Consider the following 19,548-nt stretch of genomic DNA (forward strand, 5'->3'; position numbering starts at 1 on the left):
TGATGGGTACTCGGTTGACGAATACTATCTCAAAGGGAATTGGGCTCAGACAACAAAGTCCATGATTGTCTCACGACGCGATGCCCTCGTTTGGAAGCTCCCAGCAACATCCATAGCTCTTTGCATTACCGACGGCCGGCAAGGAATAGCTGTGGCTCGATAAGACCCAGTGTGCAAGACATGCAGTGTCTGTATGACAGGGTACGGTAGTACATTCTCAAGGATGATAAGGCACCATGCGAGTAGATAGGAAAAGACAAAGACCAGGAAAGCAAAACATGCAGCGGCTATCGATCATCGGTCCAGTTTCAACATTGACTGTGATGGAGTCGAAAATATCTTGATTAGAATATTTTCTGCTTTTTGTCTGATTTCGGTGGCTCCATTTGGTGAGATTTTAATATAGGTGCTTGATGTGTTGTTGAGGGATGTGACTTACAGTATCACTCGTAGTCTGACTCCAGGTTCTTGTCTTATTCAAACCCAGGGGTAAGTACTTTTCCCGAGACATGAATCCAGGGTTTAGAAAATTAGTACTTTCTTTAGGCCGCATCAGGGATCGTATTTACATTTCGACTGCTGTGACATGTGTGGCCGGAGAGATCGGGAATAATGTGAGGATGTGCTTTAATCCCTGTATCTCAAGTCTGGTGTGTCTTGTCGTATGAAAGATTCCAAGTGGCTTAAGATTATTACCTTTTAGTTCTCCTCTTAGCAAAGCAGGCTGAGTAATGGCACGTTCTATATTATTTCACTCACTAATTACCCATTTATAAGTTGGACTATCTCGTGATTGCTGTAACAGGATGATAGAACAAGTCTGTTGAATATTTAATGTTTATATGCTTTCCTAATAGTCACAGTAAAAAAAGTGTGATTAGAGCTAGACCTTCCTAGAAGGACCTTCCCTGCTTACCACACATATTCACCCTCCAAGTTAGGTTGGATTTGTGACATGGGCTTCGAATATGTTTTTGAATGGGTGTTGTTCTTTCTCAGTGTTAGTATAAATGAGCATTTGTCATATGTATCATTTTGATTGGCTTATAGAATATTAGAATTCTATGGTCCGTTATTTGCATGCACAGTTGCACTATGCTTTTAGGCGATGAAGACCAACTCTCAACGGTCTGTTGAGACTAGAATCCGTTGAGTCAGATCATATGCTTTACCTTCATTTAGGCCAGCCCATAATGGTCTATCTTTCAATAGGCAGCTGCGTGGGCCTGAAGCTCTGATGACCATGCTTTAGAATCCTTGGGATTACCAGACGGCGCACATGTACATTGATAGCACTAGTAAGGTTGATCGGTCTCATATAAATGCATAAACCAGTCAATCAAGAGGCGTCACGTAACATTGGGTCCCTTGGTTCAATCTTCTCGGTAAGGCGCATGCATCTCCCCGAAACCTATGTGTGTCGGTGTGGATTAGTATGATTGAGCCATTGAGAGACTTGAGATAAAGGAATGGTTTAAGTCTAAGTTCTTCGAGGTAAATATTTGTTAAAATTTCCGTCCGTCTCAATTCCAAGTATATCGTGGTCAGGAATCGAGACATACTTCATCCCGTATTCTTCTAACTGCCACTATCAGATAATGCAAGGCTTGGAGAGTCTGTATGAATATGCATCTGGTCACTTGTTCATTATTCAAAATATGTCGTGTTCTCATTTGACCCTTTGTGACACAAAAACAGCCATTCGATACAACCAGGCTTCCAATTTTAGGTTTTAGATCGTCTAGTGTATCTAGATAAATGATATCAGGGAGCTATGTCCGAGGAGAAATGTTCACAAGTCGAGTGCCTGGGACCTGATGCTATCATGTCCTGAATCCTGTATTTCGTTCCCCAATAGCACATCCTATAGCCTCATTCTGATAAATTCTGATAATGCTTCGTAAGCTGACCCTTTATCAAACCTAAGCTATGCATGTTTAACTCCGGGTGCTTTCATCGGATCATGAAATGCTGATTAATGTCTGAGCGCAAGCTCAGCAGGCTTTAGAAGGCAGGTCTCCAGTTTCAGGTGCTTGTTGAGCTGAGGATTTGGATAATATCTTAAAGCATTAACCCTGCTGTATTTTCTTTGCTGTACTGTGTGTGACCTTGTAAAAAAAAAACACGCACCCGGTGTCCCCGAGAAGTCTCTATTTAGACTATGCTCTCTTATAGTGAGCTTGATCTCCCGATTTCCTGGATATCTGAGACATCACGGTTGAACTCGGGGGTTGCGCTTGGCCTGTACAACCTTCCAGACAGGGGGGATAGCATGCATGCGGCTGGCTTGACATCCCCATCATAGCCTGCATGGCTTTCGTTTTGAGAATATCGACTGCCATGTTGTTCCTTTCCAACCTTGAAAGCTGAAGGCACTCTGGAGATATGAAACCTATATCATTCCGAACTCCCCGGTTGGCGCACGGGCAGTTTTCCATATTCATTCCCATAGACTGTACTACCGGTTCATGAACGATGTGTCACGTATTCCTCAACCTTGGACCCAAGTCAAGGAAAACATGTATCTCATTGTGCGTGTGAATAATGGATTCTAGTAGCTCCAAACTATCCTGGTATCATAGCCCCTCTCTTATTTTTTTTTTACCTCTAACATCGTTTCTCAATGCATCATATATCAAATGGTCAGCCTTAGGCTGTAGTCTCCCCTTCCTTACTCAGCGCCGTAGCGGGCACGGTAGTCCTTCAAGCGCTGGATATCCTCAGCACCAATCTTATCACTGAGCTGTTCAATAATATCGTGCAGACCAATGACGGCACGAATGGGGATGTTGCCGCCGAGATCGCGCTGCGCACAACCAATGGCGCTCTTGGACTCGGAATCGCTAACCCGCTCCTCGCGGTCCAGCAGAACAACAACACCCGCAACGATACCACCTTCCTTCTCAATGATGCCGACGGCCTCGCGCAGAGCAGTGCCGGCGGTAATGACATCGTCTACGATAACAATGCGCTTTCCCTTCAGCGGAGCACCGACAATGTTGCCTCCCTCGCCGTGGGACTTAGCCTCCTTGCGGTTGAATGAGTAGCTGACATTGTCCCATGTTCCATTGGGCGAGGCGGAGAGCGAGTCTCGGACGGCAAGCTCGTTGGTGACGGCGGCACAGATGGGAATGCCCTTGTATGCGGGGCCGAAGATGATGTCGAAGTTGGGCTTAGTGGTGCCGTCAGCCGCGGTGGTCACGAAGGGCTCGGCGGACAGCACACTGGCGTAAGCGGCAGAGGAGGCGCGCAGCAAGGGCGCAGTGTGCATGAGGGAGGAGGTGAAAAAGTAAGGAGACTCGCGACCGGACTTGAGGACGTAAGTGCCGAAGGAAAGGACGTTGTTGTCGATGAGGAGAGGGAGCAGAGTGCTCTTGTAATCTTGAGAGGCGGACATGGTGGTCGGTATTATGAATTGAGGTTTGTGAAAGAAGGTATGTATATTTAACACTTTGAAAAGGTAGATCTTGAAGGTGAGCCCAAGAGAAAAAAAAGTGGGTGACAAGTTTATCGGCGAATAAAAGTCCGCCCCGCCAAAGGTGACTGGTTAGCTAAGTCAATCTAAATTTTTAAGTAATTGAGGGGCAGATCATAGAGGGGCAGGTATGTACGGAGTAAGCTGACCCAACAACACGAGATGATTGCAGGATTGGCCCCAACGGATTGAATAAATACATAAAAGAAGAAGAAGAAAGTGAAAAGTTTAACTAAATACCATATTCTCTTCCTTTAAGTTATATTATAGTGGAGGTTGTAGTGCTTACCAAATCCACCAGTTGACCTGAGCACGTGCTAGCTCCGATCGCCGGCCTTCCCCGCCGAATCCCAATTCGAATTCCATCTTTCTTCCCCTTCTTACGGAGATCCCCTTTGGACCCATTTTCTCCTTTCTTTTTTTTTTTGTCTCGTTTTATTTTTTTCTACTTTTCATATTGACTGGGTCATCCCTGTCAAATCCTCACGTGGGTGTTACAAAGCAAATAGGTCGGGAAATCCTGGTGATTCTGCGAGACCCTGTTGTGAGAACTGCAAAATAGCCTCAGGTGGTTACATTTGCAAATAAATTCAGTCCTACCTCTATCGGTAAGAGATGCTTGTTTCCTAAGAGAAGAATCAGATCGGACCTGCTTGACCCACCATGGCCAACTTGCAATTCCACCAGATTACTGATGACAGTTTCCGTAGGTTGACACGAAATCATGCATATCCGGGAAAAGCTTGCACAGAAGGAGGCCTCAGGGGAGCCGGGCATCTCCTTCGAGTTCTTTCCTCCCAAAACCGCTCAGGGTGTACAGAACCTTTATGATCGCATGGACCGTATGCACGGATTGGGTCCCTCTTTCATTGACATCACATGGGGCGCGGGTGGCCGTTTGTCGGACTTGACTTGCGAGATGGTCAACGTTGCCCAGTCGGTGTATGGTCTCGAGACCTGCATGCATCTGACTTGTACCGACATGCCCCAGGAGAAGATTGATCAGGCTCTCTCGACCGCGTACAAGGCTGGCTGCACCAACATTCTGGCTCTGCGAGGTGACCCACCCCGTGAGAAGGAGGCTTGGGAAGCCGCCGATGGAGGATTTCGCTATGCCAAGGATCTTGTCAAGTATATTCGGGAAAAATACGGAAACCATTTCGATATCGGCGTGGGTGGCTACCCGGAGGGCGCGGACGACAACCCAGATGTGGATCTATTGATCGATCACTTGAAGGAGAAGGTGGATGCCGGTAGCACTTTTATCATCACCCAGATGTTCTATGATGTGGAAAACTTCAAGAAATGGGTCAACAAATGCCGTGCTAAGGGTATCAATGTGCCAATCATTCCTGGCATCATGCCCATTCAAACCTATGCCTCGTTCTTGCGCCGTTCTACCTGGACCAAGGCCCACGTGCCTCCGCATTGGATGGAAGCCCTCGAGCCCGTGAAGAATGATGACTCTGCCGTCCGGGATATTGGCAAGCGCCTCATCGCTGAAATGTGCAGGGAGCTTCTGGCCTTTGGCATCAACCACCTCCACTTTTACACCATGAACCTGGCTCAGGCAACAAAGCTAGTTTTGGAGGAGCTGGGCCTCGTGCCATCCGAGGAATCTCCCATTCAGCGCTCGCTGCCATGGCGGCCGTCTCTGGCACTGGGCCGGAGAACAGAGGATGTGCGTCCAGTTTTCTGGCGCAACCGCAACTCTTCATATGTTGCTCGCACACAATCATGGGATGAGTTTCCCAACGGTCGCTGGACCGATTCCCGATCGCCCGCGTTTGGTGAACTGGATGCATATGGTGTCGGTCTGAAGGGTTCGAACGAGCAGAACATCAAGTTGTGGGGCGAGCCGAAGTGTCTGAAGGATATTTCTGATATTTTTGTCAACTTCTTGAGTGGCAAATTGGAACGTTTGCCTTGGAGTGACACTCCGATCACCATTGAAGCCAATGACATCAAAGACCCCTTGGTGGACTTGAATAACCGGGGTTTCTTGACCATCAACTCCCAACCCGCTGTGAACGGCGTTAAGTCCTCCCACCCCGTGTACGGATGGGGTCCCAAGAATGGTTTCGTTTACCAGAAGGCTTACTTGGAGCTGTTGGTCCCCTCATATTTGATGGACGAGCTTATTTCCCGCATCGAGAACAACGAGGACATGACATACCATGCTGTTTCCAAGGACGGTGAATTGAGGACCAACACACACGACAGCCCGAACGCCTTGACCTGGGGTATTTTCGCTGGCCGAGAAATCATCCAACCTACCATTACCGAGACCATCAGTTTCTTGGCGTGGAAGGATGAGGCTTACCGCCTGGGTGAAGACTGGGCCAAGTGCCACGATGCCGCCAGTCCCAGTCGGAAGCTGATCCAACATGTCATGGACGACCGGTACCTTGTCAACATCGGTAAGGCCACATTAACCTCATTGAACTTGGCAGCCCAACTAACCCTTTCATAGTTGACAACGACTTCCACCGCTCCAACGCTGTCTTTGATTTGTTCAAGGACCTAATTGTCAAGGATCTTGATGTCGAAGTGACCGGAAAGCCAGTAGAGGCCAATGGCACTGAGATCAAGAACTAAGACACCCTCCCACTCAACCGGGAACCCAGCTACGCTGGATACATTGACGACCACCCCTGCATCTGGACTCACGCTTGAGCCACTGTCAACACTACTTACTACACTCTACCTAATTCAACATCACCTATCTCAACGATACTCAACGAATACCAGCCCGAGATGAATCATCCAACACCAATTCTCCGGCTCTCATGCAATGTCTTATGGCGTAACGATTGAAGACCTCTCAACGATTTCTTCCTGAGCGTTCACTTTTCTATTTCAACATCCAACATTCCTACTGTACCGATACCCCGTCCCTTTTAACAACGACGCTTCAGAGTACTTCTTTTTTCTTTTGCTCCACCAAGGCCTGGTGCTTTTCTTCTGACGTCCCTATCTCTCTTCAATTTATGGACTGTCCAGATGAAATGGAGGATCAAAAAGAAGGAAGAATCCAATTCAACATAATTATGCCCAATCTGGGCTCCTTTTCCATTCTCTCTTTGTCTTTTCCTTTTCCCTCCCTGTTGGATTTCGGGTATAGAGATCGCAGCGAGATGTTCATCCTTCTCGTCTGCGACTAAATTTTCTTTTCCATGCAAGCAGCGGTGTTTCGTTCTATATGTGCTCATTATTTCCGGACCATCCTGATGCTCGGCGCCACTCAAAACCTTTTGGCTTTTTGGCTATTTACAACCACTTATACTTGGATCCCACCATGCCTATGGATGTATGGGATCCCATTTTTACTTCAGATATAACATTGATCAGAAGAAATACAAAAGCTTGGCTATTTCCCACATTCAACACGGGGACGTCCAGCATATTTGACTCAATTGGAATTGTCAAATTGTAGGACCACGTCACATTGGATTCTTAGATGATGATATTCCTCAACCAGCTTCCAATTGCCAACTAGTAAATGTAGTCTTACGTGAAGGAAGATAAGAAGATAAAGCATTTCATATATGAATGGCAATGAAACAAGTAGTATGAATAACAAAGCGCTGACCCATAGGCAAATGATATTAAAAAACCACCAAGAGACAAAACCGTCAAAGTGAAAGGATATCTAATAAACGAGTGGATGATATCATGTTATAAGAGCATGAGTGACACATTGAAAAGCCCAAGCAAACGGCCTAGCAAACCAAACAATCCAAGTCCCGACAAGAACCACATACCCAGCCGCACGCCCTGCAATCAGTGCCCCAAAACCAAGAATAAACAAGTAGACTATAGCCTGCAGAAGCTCGACTAAGAATCGACTAATAGCCTGATCATTCTTGGCTTTGGGCCAAGAACCCGTGGTCTGGTAAACCGATATGGTACTGCAGATCGTACTTAAGACATGGTAACAATGGCGTGTCATGTTCAAGATGTTTGTAACCACGAATTTGATGTATGGACTGTCGGTAACTTGGAGAGCAAATTTGTGCATGTTTGTGATGGCTAAAAACACAATTTCGAATATCAAGGAGAGGGCGATGGTGTTTGTGTCGTTGTCGGTGGTGATTTCGGTGATGGAGAATTCTTTGGTCTCCTCCTCGTCTTTTTCTCCTGAAGACAGATTGTGGAGATCATCGTGGACATCCGTGATATTCGCTTGTAGACTCTTTTTGGACGCGGCTACTTGTTGCCCGTCCAATTCTGCGATCTCAACAACTCTATCGACTACTTTGTCGACACCTTTGGTTGCTCTTCGGAGTCGAGCTTGTTCTTTGAACCTTTCCAGTCGCTCGGCTCGGGAGAGCTGTTCCGGGTTGGGAGATTGTTTTTCTGCCTTTTCTAGCTTCTCAGCGGTCTTCTTTCTTTCTGGTGGAGGCGTAGCCTTCTTGACCGGAGGTTCTGGCTCCGCTGGGGGTGGCTTCTCTTGGATGGGAGGTTTTTCGAGAGAAACCCTAGCAGTGCGGGACTCCTTTTTGGCCGGAGATGGCTTCGTGGAGGATGAGGGAGTCTCTTTGGCTGATCTGAAAGACCTGGCGGATTTTGAAGAGTCTGAATTGTCTCTAGTTGGTGGTGAGGCTTGAGACACGGGGGAACTCGAGCCCTTGCGGCTAACAAGAGACCCTGAACCATTGCGTAGGGATTCTGCGCGATTGCGCAAAGACTCGGTCCCGTTACGGAGTATTGTCGCCAGGCTCTCGGTTGGTGACCTGACGAGACCTGTGGACCTTGCTGAGGTACGGATGAAGCCACGAATTGAGCTGCTTGGCTTTTCGCTCTTCTCCTTCTCCTTCCGTTGACTGGGGCTATCCTTTGGTTTGGGGTCATCATCTTTCGAGTCCTTCTCCTTTAAGTCTTCTTCTTTCAATTCTTTCTCCGTCGGGGATTCTTCTTTCGAGCATTTTTCCTTCGACGCAGGACTACTGCTGACATGAGTCGTTGCCTTGGAAGGCAAGAAGGAGGGAGTGGTCTTCGAAGATGTAAGCGAGGGAAGAGCTGATTTGACTTGCGCAAGGCCTGACACATGTCGTAGTCCAGCAGGTGTAGAGATGACCTGGGCCTTGGCCCGAACAGCCTTGACAGCCTCCCCAGTCCCAGATTGGCCAGTTCCACCGGGGCGTCGTAACCCTTGCGCCTTTAAGACAGATATTTTCTTTTCTGCCTTTGCCACTTTCTCTGGTGTAGGGGTTGGAAGCAAAGTACGAGTGACAGTAGGTGTGATGATGAACACATCGTCATCACCACGTCCACCGTCCATTCTACCTGGAGAGTCTTCGATGCTTGGCCTGGGGCGCGAGTTCTCTTTACTCGAGCCCTGAGAGCTTGGAGTTGGAATCTGATTATCAGGGCAATCTTGCTCCTGACACAAGGTCACAGGCGAGTGCTTGCTCTTGGAGTTCCGAGAAACTTGTGACCATTCTTCTTGTAGAACGGTCTTCTCCATCGACTTGCTGGCCGCCTGGGCTTCTTTCTCCTTCTGTCTCTTTTTCGCACGCACGGCAAGTGGATGGGGTTGCAGGGTGGTAGAGTCTTCCCCCGATGAGAAGAGATGTATTTCGTCAGGGTTTTTCGGGCAAGGATTGATTTCCTTGCACCCCAAGAAGGAACCATCCCCAGTGTGGGACTTTCGTTTCTCTCTGGGCTTTGTGGGAGATTCTTCCCATATAGTGCTGATGCGGTTTTTGCCAACCTCATCAGGGCTATAATAGTTGCTGTCTGCTTGAGACTCATGAGGTTGGGTAGTTGGAACTTTCAGCTTCTCGACTTCCTGCTGAGGCTGCCGAGGCTCTGCTGCCACGCTTTCAGAGGTCTTGGATTGCTCCAACTTTCTTCGCCTATCTTGATATGTGGAGGAATTGCGTCGACCTTCGCTCGGCGAGCCCCGTGGACTGGGTCCAGTGTTTGGGTCAAGCATTCGGATCCCCTCCCGGTGAACTTTCTCAATGCTTCTTTGATAATCGGCAATTTGATCTTCAGTCATAGTCGGTGGGTTGGGGTCCTTAGCAGAGGGCATATGGACGACGAATCTGTCCTCCCAGTCACAGTCTGTCATAGAGTCCTCGGCAGACACTGGCGAGATTGAAGGATGGGACCGGGGGCTAGAATCGGCGGTGGTGTCTGTTGCTCCCGATCTCTGATGCATATTCTCGCGGGACTCTCGGTTGATCCATTGACCTCCCTCCTTTAGCCACTTGTTCTGTGGCTCGGCATTACGAGACTCATAACGCGGGCTTGATACCACTTTGCTTATATTGGCGCTAGGATTGGGGATACCACTTCGAGGTTTGCTTGCTCCGCGTTGCGATGGTTGGACTTCTGCGGCGGTTTTGGCTGGATACTTATGCTGCTGCCAAGAGTTTGTACTCCCTTCAGATCGAACCCTGTCGCTTTCTCTTGACCGGATATAAGAGCCGCGCTGTGACAGTGGTGATTCTTTTTCAAACCTGCCACGCATTTTCCGCATGTTGAGATCTCGGTCTCGCTCCCCAGACTGACCACCAGATCCCCCCGATGAAAATCCGGCTGACGATGACTTGGGGATTCCGGTAGGGCTGGGAGTTTGATTCCTTTGCTCCCTGGCCCTCTCGGCGAACGATCTCGGCACCGGAAGCTTGGTTGTTTTCTCTTTCTGATACATGATGTCTGGCGAGGCTCGACGGTCTTCAAGTTCGGATGGTGGCACACGATGAGAGTTTCGGGCAGGTGGAGTGGGATATAGCTCAGTGGCCGTATAATGAGCGCGGTATGCTTGGTACTGGGTTTGTCGTTGGGGTCGTGGGGAGAGGTTAACGAGGTGTCCGTCAGGTAGTTCGACACAACTTTCGACGTCCATTTTGTGCTGCAGTGCGTTCGCTAGTATTTCCGACTCTTAAGCCAGGATAGACCCTGTCCCTGGCCCATGCCGTATAATAGGCTGTTAATAGTTGTGGTCTGGCTGCAGGTGCTGCGAATTAGGGCTGTGTCGAGAAGGTAGGTTGGACGGCTTCGGGTGATGTTTCTTGAACCAGTTCCAATGAACAACTTAGGGAATGCGTAGGGTCATCAGACTCAATTCAAGATCCAAAGCCCGCGATTTCAACGCGTGACAATGGTGCGGTCTGGTTGGGTGGAATGGCATGTGGCCCGGGATGAAGAATGCTAGCCCCCGCTCTGGAATGCATCACGATATGAACCCGCCTCCATTTGGTATGACGCTTCTCAATTGCTTCTTTAGTTTGAGCTTTTTTAATTTGAGAAAAAACTGCAAGGTGATTGAAGAAGGCATCTTTGAAGAGAGTCAGATGCCCGTGTCAAACAGTCATACCCTGCCGCCTATTGGGGCGTGATCTGGCAATTGGCAACAGGAAGTGAATTAACTTTCATTCGGAAAATCAAGATTGACAGTTTGAAATCTGGAGATAAAGGGACTCATTCCGCATTCTTGGGTGTGGCAGGTCACGGAAAATTTAAGACGTCAAAATGATGCTGCTTTCGAGTAAGTCATGGATCAGTTTCTCGCCACGAAGTATTCGGAAAAGAGATAATTAACCGATACCAGGCTACTGCACGCGAAGCGTGAATCCAGTACACTTCGTGACCTGAGGCGGTAGAGTGTACATAGAAGACTATTCAGTTGGCTGTAGGATTTGGCTGCTGGCATGAACGTTTCAAGCATCCAAAAAGCAAAGTCATAACGTGCCAAAAAAAATAATTCAATTCGTGGTTTCATTCTAGAATCTTCCCGTTTCTCGACGGGGATTAAGGCTACCTGGTCTATGGGCTCCAATCCCTGGTGCTGGACTCATAGGTGCCGCAAGGCTGCTCCTCTTGAGAGGGCTGGATTGTTTCTTCACTGGACTCGTTCCTCGTGGAGTATAGACAAAATCTCCGCTATTGTGAGTTCGGCGCTCGAAAGCGGTTGATGCTGACTTCCTCAATGGGGAATTGGCGTGCGAATAGACCCCAAGACTACCTCCATCGCCTGTACTTGTTGATGTTGGTCGGAATTGCGGTTGCCGCATGGAATGTCCCGCTGTACGAACCAATGGCGAGCCATCGCCCGACACAATGGGAGTACGGAGGGACGGCTGGGTCTGGAAGATTGATGGTCCAGGAGTGGCAGTGGGGCGTCTTGGAGTCAAGCCTTCTGGATCGACATGACTGACGTAATTGGGGTTAGGGCTCGTCTTGAATCCACGATTGATAATGAATGTTGGAGTGTGGACTTCAACTTTGTTTTCGGCGTCTGAGCCCGACTGGGCAGGAACTGGCTCAGAGAACTGTGTGCCCACATCTCTCATCAAAGGTCGAGTCCGAGGGTGGACGAACTTGGCGTCATATTCCTTCATCACCTCTTTATGCACCAACATTGAGTCTTTCGCCTGTTGCGTGTATGAAGTGGACATGAAAGACATTTGCACAGAAAGAAGGATTGTGAGGGCAATCGTTGTGACGATTGTGACACTCGGGCGAGGGTCAGACACCTGTGTTGGTAGGAAGAGCCAGTAAATCAAGACATGCCCTGGGCTAAACATGCACAATAGACGGACACTGATGGGTTGGGGATCCCAGAGGGCAATCTCCCACACGTCACGTTCGGCATCTGGGTGGGCACGGGACTGGGCTGACTCTCCGGCTAAGGCGTTTGCGAGATATCGGAGGGGAGACGCGGCCATCGGGCTTGATTCTACTCGCACGCGGTGTGCAGAGGGGGTCGCAGGGACCTGATCTATAGGCGTTTCGAACATGCGATAACGCTTCTTGCGAGCGAATGTGTAGACTGCATTTGCGACAGACAAAAGTCCCAGAATTGTGGTGAGGGTCGTCGCCTATAAATCATACCAATACCAGTCAGTTTGCAACATAATAAGGTTGTAAGGCAAGGCCACGTACCAGCCAGCTGAGCCAAGGCACTCCTTCATCTTCACCAAACACATCGTCGAAGGCTTTCCCGCCACTTGATCGACTATTTGCGCGTGCAATACAGAAGATCAAATTCAGACCAGCACCAATGGAGAGACCCCAATCCTTTTCCATCTGGTCCCAGTCGTGCCCATCGATCTCCTCGGAAACCCAAAGTAAAAAGTCCCACGGGTTCAAGTAGGCTTGGATGCGCTCCATGAGCGGGCGTCGACGCACAAGACGAGGCATGGTGTCGGAGGACCGAAAGGGAAGTGATAAGATAGAAGCTGTTCCTCCGCAGCTTCTTCCTTAGCTGGATCGGCAAATTAAAGGCATGCAGAGCAAGGCAAGGCCAGTGATGCGGAACAGTGAACCATCAAAGCAATGAAAGTAAACAAAATTGCATCAGCTTATGTCATCGACTCTCCGCTCTCCGCGATAACCACAATCAGTGAACAACGCCAACTCTTAAGACTGCACCAGACTTACTGTTCAGCTACGGTTCGATCGTGGGACAGCCTCTCTCGGTCTTTGATATATCCTCATTCCTGGTTTCTCGCCTTTGGTCAACATGGCGGCGACCGTCGCATACAAGGTAAACTGGACACTTGGAACCTGCCACCACCCCTCCGATAGCGTTGCTAACTCTCTCTGATGGCAGGATCGCCAATTACTCGCCGTGATTGGCGATGAAGAGTAAAACTCCCAGATCTTGTTTCTGATACCGAAATGGAATCACTCTAGCTAACCTTGACCGTCGGCTAAAGCTCCGTGACCGGTCTTCTGCTCGCCGGAATTGGAGTATGTACCTCCCTGTTCAGCTAAATCGCCGAAGGCGCTTTTGCGACTATTCTTGCATATGAGACTAACGCATAGTGGCTCGTTACAGCATGTTACCAACCCACCGGACGCACAGCGCAATTTCCTGGTTGTCGACGCTAAGACCGAGACTTCGGAGATTGAGCGCGCCTTCCAGACTTTCACACAGGAGCGAAAGGACATCGCTGTTGTCCTCATCAACCAACATGTTAGTTCCAGCTATACTACGCTATGCCTGTATGATGCCAGTCTAACATACTATTCCAGGTCGCGGAACGCATCCGCCACATCGTAGACACCTTCACCGATCCCTTCCCCGCCGTTCTTGAAATTCCCAGCAAAGACCACCCATACGACCCGGAGAAGGATAGTGTTCTCAAGCGTGTGCGCCGTCTGTTTGGCGAGTAGCCGTGCTGGGGGGCTTTGTCTGGTTTTGGGCGTCATCAGCTCTTGTCTTGTTTGTCGCATGTTTACATATTTGATTCTTGCTAAAATCTTCCGGTGTACTGCCATCGTCTCGGGATTGTCTTTGTTCCGGTCAGCTTATTCTACGAAACTTGGTGTGGTGGGGTGATCAAACGCTTTAGAGGAAAGATACCCAACATGTCTGAGAATGCATATACAACCTCAATATATCCGGTTTCCTGCCTGGAATACCTCACAAGACCGAAATTGCTGTTTTAGTTTAATGATCTCCCCAGATACTGTCGATTTTGGCCACGTTGCTGGCCATTACTTTTCATTAGTAGCTCGAGAAAGTATTGTAATTGCAAAAGAAGGCTAGCAGATATATTAGTAACCACAGCTTCGGTAAGGCTCCGGTCGAGTTACATATTGACAATCACATGGATGCAAAGCGACGGTTGAAATGGCAAGGCAAACTGATATCTGAGCGGACAGAAGCTTATAGAAAACAGAGGCATCACATGGGAAAAGGAAGGCAAGGTCGTAACGAGACGTAGAAAGAGGCGTTTCTGGCATAGGAAAATCAAGGCAAGCGATGACCAATATGAACGTTCAAATCAAGAGAAGCCGAGAAGCCACCTGGTAGTCGTATGCAAGGCAGTTATAAAAACCGGAGAATAACGATCAAATGATGAGTTGCATTTACAGCAGGTTGAACGAAATGTTGTTTGCCTCTAAGCAGGTGACTTGGGTATCATCTTCATTGTAGACATCGGCCATAACAGAGTATTTACCCTGGATCGAATGTCAGCTTTCATGATGTACTTCTTCCGTGGGTTGAAACGAATCTCTTACCGGAGGGATCTGCTTGGGCAATTCGACATCCTTTGTCAGAACCATCTTGCCCTCCTTCAGGGGACATTGTAGGTCCACATTGCCAAGCTGATCACAAAGATCGGCGGTCTGCGAGATCAAGGTGATGAGGCCATATTTGACGACCAGGTTGACATATGCGCCCTTCACAACTTCCTCCCCTACGGTACCGCTGGCCGTGATAGTGAGCTTTTGACCACTATTGAGGTAGTCAGTAAGTTTGCATTAGAAACCACAAAAGAGTCATTTGGAGCGGTCAGACATACGCTTTGGGGGGGGGTTGGGCGATAGAGTAACGGAATCGATCTTGAGAGTGTAGGAGTCTGGGTTTCCACAATACACGAGCGGGTTCTCTCCAGGGACGCTGACTTTATCCTGGGTGTCGACCTGGAGTGGCATCTGCCATGGGTCCAGAAGCTTGGGGACAGAGGCGGCTGAGGCGAGCAGAGGAGCCCCGAGGAGAAGAGTGGCTGATAAGAACTTCATGATTGCGACCGGCGTCGAGATTTGGATAGATGAGGTGAAGACAGGAACGATCGATCTTTATATGCTCAGGCTGTCACAAAACGTTCAAGTTAAGCAGGAAGAAGTTCTGGGAGTGATATGGGTTAAAGCAAGCTTGCGAGGTAAGGACGGTGTCACTTGATGACGACTCGCACGTGATCGTTGAGGACCCGCTTTAGGATTAGATCGTCTTACTTCTCCTCACTTGGTTCGATAGAGAGTTGGTTCCTGCAGCTGAACCTCACTCTTATTTTTCTTGAGCCTTTCACCGTCTTTTTTCTATTCTTTTTTTCATCTTGCTTAGTCTCTTACTCCTATCGATTCCTTAAGTGCCTCCAAAATTAGCAAACGTTGAGAGGCCATGAGCTGGACTGCGGATCCACTACGGCGTACACAAGCCCCACTTGGTTATCATCGATCTTGATAACCTTCAAACTGAGATTCATGATCAACACCAAGTATCTCACGGAATGGACTGATGTTTTTCATAACCCATACATGTTTAATGCTGGTATTTGCTCGGATAGTGCTGACTGACAAGAACGGAAATACTCGATCTCATTAATTCCAAATCCAACGTTCGAGCCCCAAGAGTCCATTGCTCATTTAACGTGGAAGGTATTCCACAGTACCTTGACGCACGCGAGTAGACGGTGGACAGGGTTCGTATAAGTCGGCTTGGTCAGCCTTGAAAATATTGCATATGGTTGATTGTGAGAAGTGGAAATTGGAAAGCTCGGTGCTTACTATATTCCTGAATATTAACGACATACATCATTGATGAGGATATCAACCATAAAATCGTATAAGCTTTTTAAGTCATTCGATGAGAACAGAACATATATTGATATGCAAATGCATTTTTCCTGGCCTACGACTCGTCAATGTTTGCTACAATATCCTAATATGCTAGGAAAGGAGAACAGTCACCTGGACTGTCTGGCCTTTGTCAATATTATGGTGATACCTTGGGAGGTTGGTCAGCCCTATATACGGCGCGTTTATATTTATTTCTCCCCAATTAGTACTCGTCAAACTACGTCTGGGCATCATGCGCTTTGCTGTCCCCTCTATGTTTGGTGCTAAAATACCGTAATATACTGCACCGCTCATATACAATGTTAGCCTAGCTTTCATGAAGCGAAGAAGTAAGTCAATGTTTTTCTTGAAGTCTACGATGGCAGAAAAGATCTCAGCCCTAGGAATTCTAATTCTCATTAAACGTAAGAACCAGTCTTTATGCAACGAACGGTGCATAGAACTGCGTGGGCATGTTAAGTGTAATATACGAACACGGCGTATATTGATAAATTTTTTACAGCTCCAACTACTTGTGTACTGTATTAAGATAGTTCGTAGAGCATGAGGTATCCATGGACTACACTAAACTGTGATGACTTCCAATAATGGGAGTGGATGATCTTCATTCAGGAGAGGGTCAGTGATGTCAAGACAGGTATATAATATATGAAAGATAGGCCTTGGGAAGGCAGTTCAAGAATTGAGTCATTCTAATATTAAGATGTTTCAGACCAGTAAGATCTAACCTGTATTGATCAAAGTCTACACAGTGAACCCCAACGAAAAACCGTGGACATTGCCAGGATATTTTACGCGGCTCTTCCCTTCTACACAAACAGACCTCTTCCCACAATTTCACCCTCCACTTCCCATAAAGCGGAAATATCCTTTTCCTCGGGACAAACAAACCTTGATAATTTAACTGGCGTGGGTGCTAGCTTGGCTAGTAAGTTCTAGGAACAGTCAAAGGCTTTGTCGATCCCCGAATATAGCTGCAAGCCGAGAGGAAGGTTTGTCGGGCTTTTACCCCACTTCCACAATGACGATGGTTAGCTGATGAGGTGAATGGATTTTTACTTGGAATCCAGTACCGGGTTCCCTTCCGTGCGGCCTTGGTTGCCAAATCAGGCTAACCTGGCTCACTAGTCCGGGTTCCCCACCCCCACGCTAAGGGTCATCTCCGCATTTCGGTCTACATTGCACAAGGCCCCGGGGCTACTGGGGGCTATGATTTGCTACAGGCCTATAGTCCCACTTCGTATAGAGCTCAGGCAATATTCCTTGCCCGGATCGATTCACCTCGGGATAAGAGTGGATACGGTCATACCACGCCACTTACGAGGCTGCCCGAATGCTCGCCCACCTTTTGGTTGGGGCTTGATGTTTGATGTATGAATATAAAACCAGATCATCTGCATTGTGTATCTTTTGGCTTGCCATAATTCACATTTTGGGATTTGAAGATTGTTGATCTCCGTTCACCATGAAAAGCTCGAGCTTCAGTCTTCTTGGACTGGCGTCCTTGGTCTCGGCCTACGCCGAGCAACCTTACTATGCAAATTTGACATGGGAGGCTCCTCGGACCTTGTCAAATTGGTCCAACCTTACGGTTGAAACCCAGACAGGAACTTTCATCGGAATGCTGAACGATACTTACCCCAACGTTCGGCAATTCCTCCGTGTCCCTTATGCCAAGGTTCGTAGTAATCAAAGAACATTATTCGCATAGTCACTGACCATTGCTCTGATACATAGCCTCCAATTGGGGACCTTCGCTGGATGCCGCCTCAGAAACCAGGAAAGTCCAACAAAACGATTGACTCAACTTTTTACGGACCAGGTAAGCATCCACCTAGCAATGGAAGAATAACCAATTTTAGTTTCGCTAGTTCTAACCATCATATAGCTTGCCCGCAGTATGTCCCCGACACATGGAGCTTCTGGAATGCATACGAGCCGCCTAACCTTCTCGTCAACGTCGGCGAAAAGCTTGACCAGGGCTCAACCGCCTGGTCTTCTGCTGAAGATTGCCTATCGATGGCAGTATGGACTCCTGCATATGCTAATAAAACCTCCAAGCTCCCTGTGTCCTTGTTTGTTACTGGTGGAGGTGGTATCACTGGAGCGATTCAGATTCCTTCTCAGCTACCAGCTCACTGGGTATCGCGATCTCAGGAACATATCACAATCACTATCAACTATCGAGCGAATATTTTTGGAAGTGAGATCCCCATATTCAAATTCGGCTCACGATACTGACTAACCTATTCTTTAGACCCAAAGTCGAGGGCGCTGGAGGACACGTCTCTCACTCTCCTAGATGTGAGAGCTGCGGTAGAATGGGCCTACGAACATATTGAAGCATTCGGAGGAGACAAGGATAACATCATGGTAAGACCTCTTCATTCGGGATATAAATTAATGTTCTAATATGGGTAAAGCTTTGGGGTCAATCTCAAGGTGGCATTCTCACACATTTGTATACACTTGCCTGGCCTGAGAATCCTCTTGTCGCGAAGTTTGGTGTGATTTCACAAGGTGCTTCAGCCACATTAAATCTTTCAACAGTCGACGACGTCTATCAGGATTTCGATATTGTTGCGAAGGGTCTCGGCTGCAACTATGGTGACGACGCAAAGGCTGAGCTGGAGTGCATGCGCCAGATCTCCTGGGTCCAGATTGAAGAGTATATCAATCGCTACAACTCCACCCCTGCCATCGCTTTCACGAACTACATGCGTAAGTCTTTACCATTGACTATGCTTGACTTTCCAATCACTAATCTCATTCCAGCTGACGAAAAATACATCTTCTCGGATGAAGCTGCTCGATATGCTAAAGGAAAGGTTGCACGAGGTCCAGCGATCCGATCTGACACTGCTAGAGAGTTCCCAAGCACCAATACCACCGCAGTCAATGAAGAACAGAAGACGGCAGACTGCTTAGCTCTGTCGGATTCCAAAATGCGTCAATCCATTGGCCTTGAGACTCACCGGTACTACTGGGCTGGTATGTACTGTTCTCCCCTTGAAAGGCATATTATTAACAAAACACAGGAAACTTTACCAACATCAGTCCCGTACCCTGGCTCGGTGCGTTCCACTGGACGGATCTATTTATGATTTTTGGTACCTACATGTTGGATGTCGGTAATGTCAGCCAACTTGAGGTCGACACTTCGGAGACTATGCAGGATATTTTCCTGGACTTCCTGAAAAACACTTCGACATTCAGTAAGGCTGCAAACTGGCCAGCTTTCAACGCGAGCAAACCCAACGGAGGTGATATCATGGAATTCGGAAACGGCACTACAAAGAAGATCGTTGCCGGGGACTGGATTGATGCAGGTTGCTATAACTCCTCAATTCCATTCAGAATTGATGGATGAAAGATTAAACCACAACGTACATAACTGCCACAGTGACTTGCTGCGCCACTGGATCTGCAAACCCCTAAAGATTGGCATATCCAATGAAATACAAGTTTTTAACTTCCAGAAATGTTCTTCACTGCATCTTCTCCACTTTGACCCTGTCAACCGAATCGGAGTTCGCGTTGAACAGATCAACGTGCTGACCCTGAAAGTTGAGTGGGTCTCACCAGATAACAGCTCCAACACTAATCCCGACCAAGTAATGATATCTGAAACCTCACCGTTCTTGCTCCACGCTTTCAACGCTAGTTTCAGTTGGCGACTCCATAAGGATTCTGAATGGGAAGACTTTGGTTAACTCCTATTTTTCAATTTCTTGTCCAACGGGTCT

At 47.9% G+C, this 19,548-nt stretch overlaps 7 protein-coding genes across 7 annotated transcripts; 3 read left to right on the forward strand and 4 right to left on the reverse strand.

Moving 5' to 3' along the window:
• Positions 1 to 2,671: 2,671 nt before the first annotated feature.
• Positions 2,672 to 3,397, reverse strand: N7503_010084 (orotate phosphoribosyltransferase; the record flags this gene model as incomplete). The annotated part of the gene is made up of 1 exon (XM_057069630.1): positions 2,672 to 3,397. One exon carries the CDS (start codon positions 3,395 to 3,397, stop codon positions 2,672 to 2,674), a length of 726 nt encoding a protein of 241 aa, XP_056916241.1.
• An 802-nt stretch (positions 3,398 to 4,199) lies between these two features.
• On the forward strand, positions 4,200 to 6,073 carry N7503_010085 (methylenetetrahydrofolate reductase (NAD(P)H) MET13; the record flags this gene model as incomplete). The annotated part of the gene is made up of 2 exons (XM_057069631.1): positions 4,200 to 5,895; positions 5,949 to 6,073. The coding sequence occupies 2 exons, from the start codon at positions 4,200 to 4,202 to the stop codon at positions 6,071 to 6,073; spliced, it is 1,821 nt and encodes a 606-aa protein (XP_056916242.1).
• A 1,075-nt stretch (positions 6,074 to 7,148) lies between these two features.
• On the reverse strand, positions 7,149 to 10,334 carry N7503_010086 (putative NTP binding protein; the record flags this gene model as incomplete). The annotated part of the gene is made up of 1 exon (XM_057069632.1): positions 7,149 to 10,334. One exon carries the CDS (start codon positions 10,332 to 10,334, stop codon positions 7,149 to 7,151), a length of 3,186 nt encoding a protein of 1,061 aa, XP_056916243.1.
• Positions 10,335 to 11,211: 877 nt separating this feature from the next.
• Positions 11,212 to 12,631, reverse strand: N7503_010087 (Nur1/Mug154 family protein; the record flags this gene model as incomplete). Its single annotated transcript, XM_057069633.1, has 2 exons — positions 11,212 to 12,309; positions 12,374 to 12,631. 2 exons carry the CDS (start codon positions 12,629 to 12,631, stop codon positions 11,212 to 11,214), a joined length of 1,356 nt encoding a protein of 451 aa, XP_056916244.1.
• A 301-nt stretch (positions 12,632 to 12,932) lies between these two features.
• On the forward strand, positions 12,933 to 13,609 carry N7503_010088 (H(+)-transporting V1 sector ATPase subunit F; the record flags this gene model as incomplete). The annotated part of the gene is made up of 5 exons (XM_057069634.1): positions 12,933 to 12,977; positions 13,044 to 13,078; positions 13,150 to 13,183; positions 13,272 to 13,409; positions 13,469 to 13,609. Exons 1-5 carry the CDS (start codon positions 12,954 to 12,956, stop codon positions 13,607 to 13,609), a joined length of 372 nt encoding a protein of 123 aa, XP_056916245.1. The 5' UTR covers positions 12,933 to 12,953.
• A 462-nt stretch (positions 13,610 to 14,071) lies between these two features.
• Positions 14,072 to 14,965, reverse strand: N7503_010089 (ML domain-containing protein; the record flags this gene model as incomplete). Its single annotated transcript, XM_057069635.1, has 3 exons — positions 14,072 to 14,401; positions 14,462 to 14,678; positions 14,742 to 14,965. 3 exons carry the CDS (start codon positions 14,963 to 14,965, stop codon positions 14,309 to 14,311), a joined length of 534 nt encoding a protein of 177 aa, XP_056916246.1. The 3' UTR covers positions 14,072 to 14,308.
• Positions 14,966 to 17,267: 2,302 nt separating this feature from the next.
• N7503_010090 (alpha/beta-hydrolase) lies at positions 17,268 to 19,172 on the forward strand (the record flags this gene model as incomplete). The annotated part of the gene is made up of 7 exons (XM_057069636.1): positions 17,268 to 17,480; positions 17,540 to 17,624; positions 17,691 to 18,005; positions 18,060 to 18,175; positions 18,226 to 18,523; positions 18,578 to 18,793; positions 18,841 to 19,172. The coding sequence occupies 7 exons, from the start codon at positions 17,268 to 17,270 to the stop codon at positions 19,170 to 19,172; spliced, it is 1,575 nt and encodes a 524-aa protein (XP_056916247.1).
• Positions 19,173 to 19,548: the final 376 nt, after the last annotated feature.

The sequence above is a fragment of the Penicillium pulvis genome (assembly GCF_028828015.1).
Source record: "Penicillium pulvis strain IBT 33274 chromosome Unknown scaffold_8_segment0_segment0, whole genome shotgun sequence".
NCBI classification, from domain to species: Eukaryota; Fungi; Ascomycota; class Eurotiomycetes; order Eurotiales; family Aspergillaceae; genus Penicillium; species Penicillium pulvis.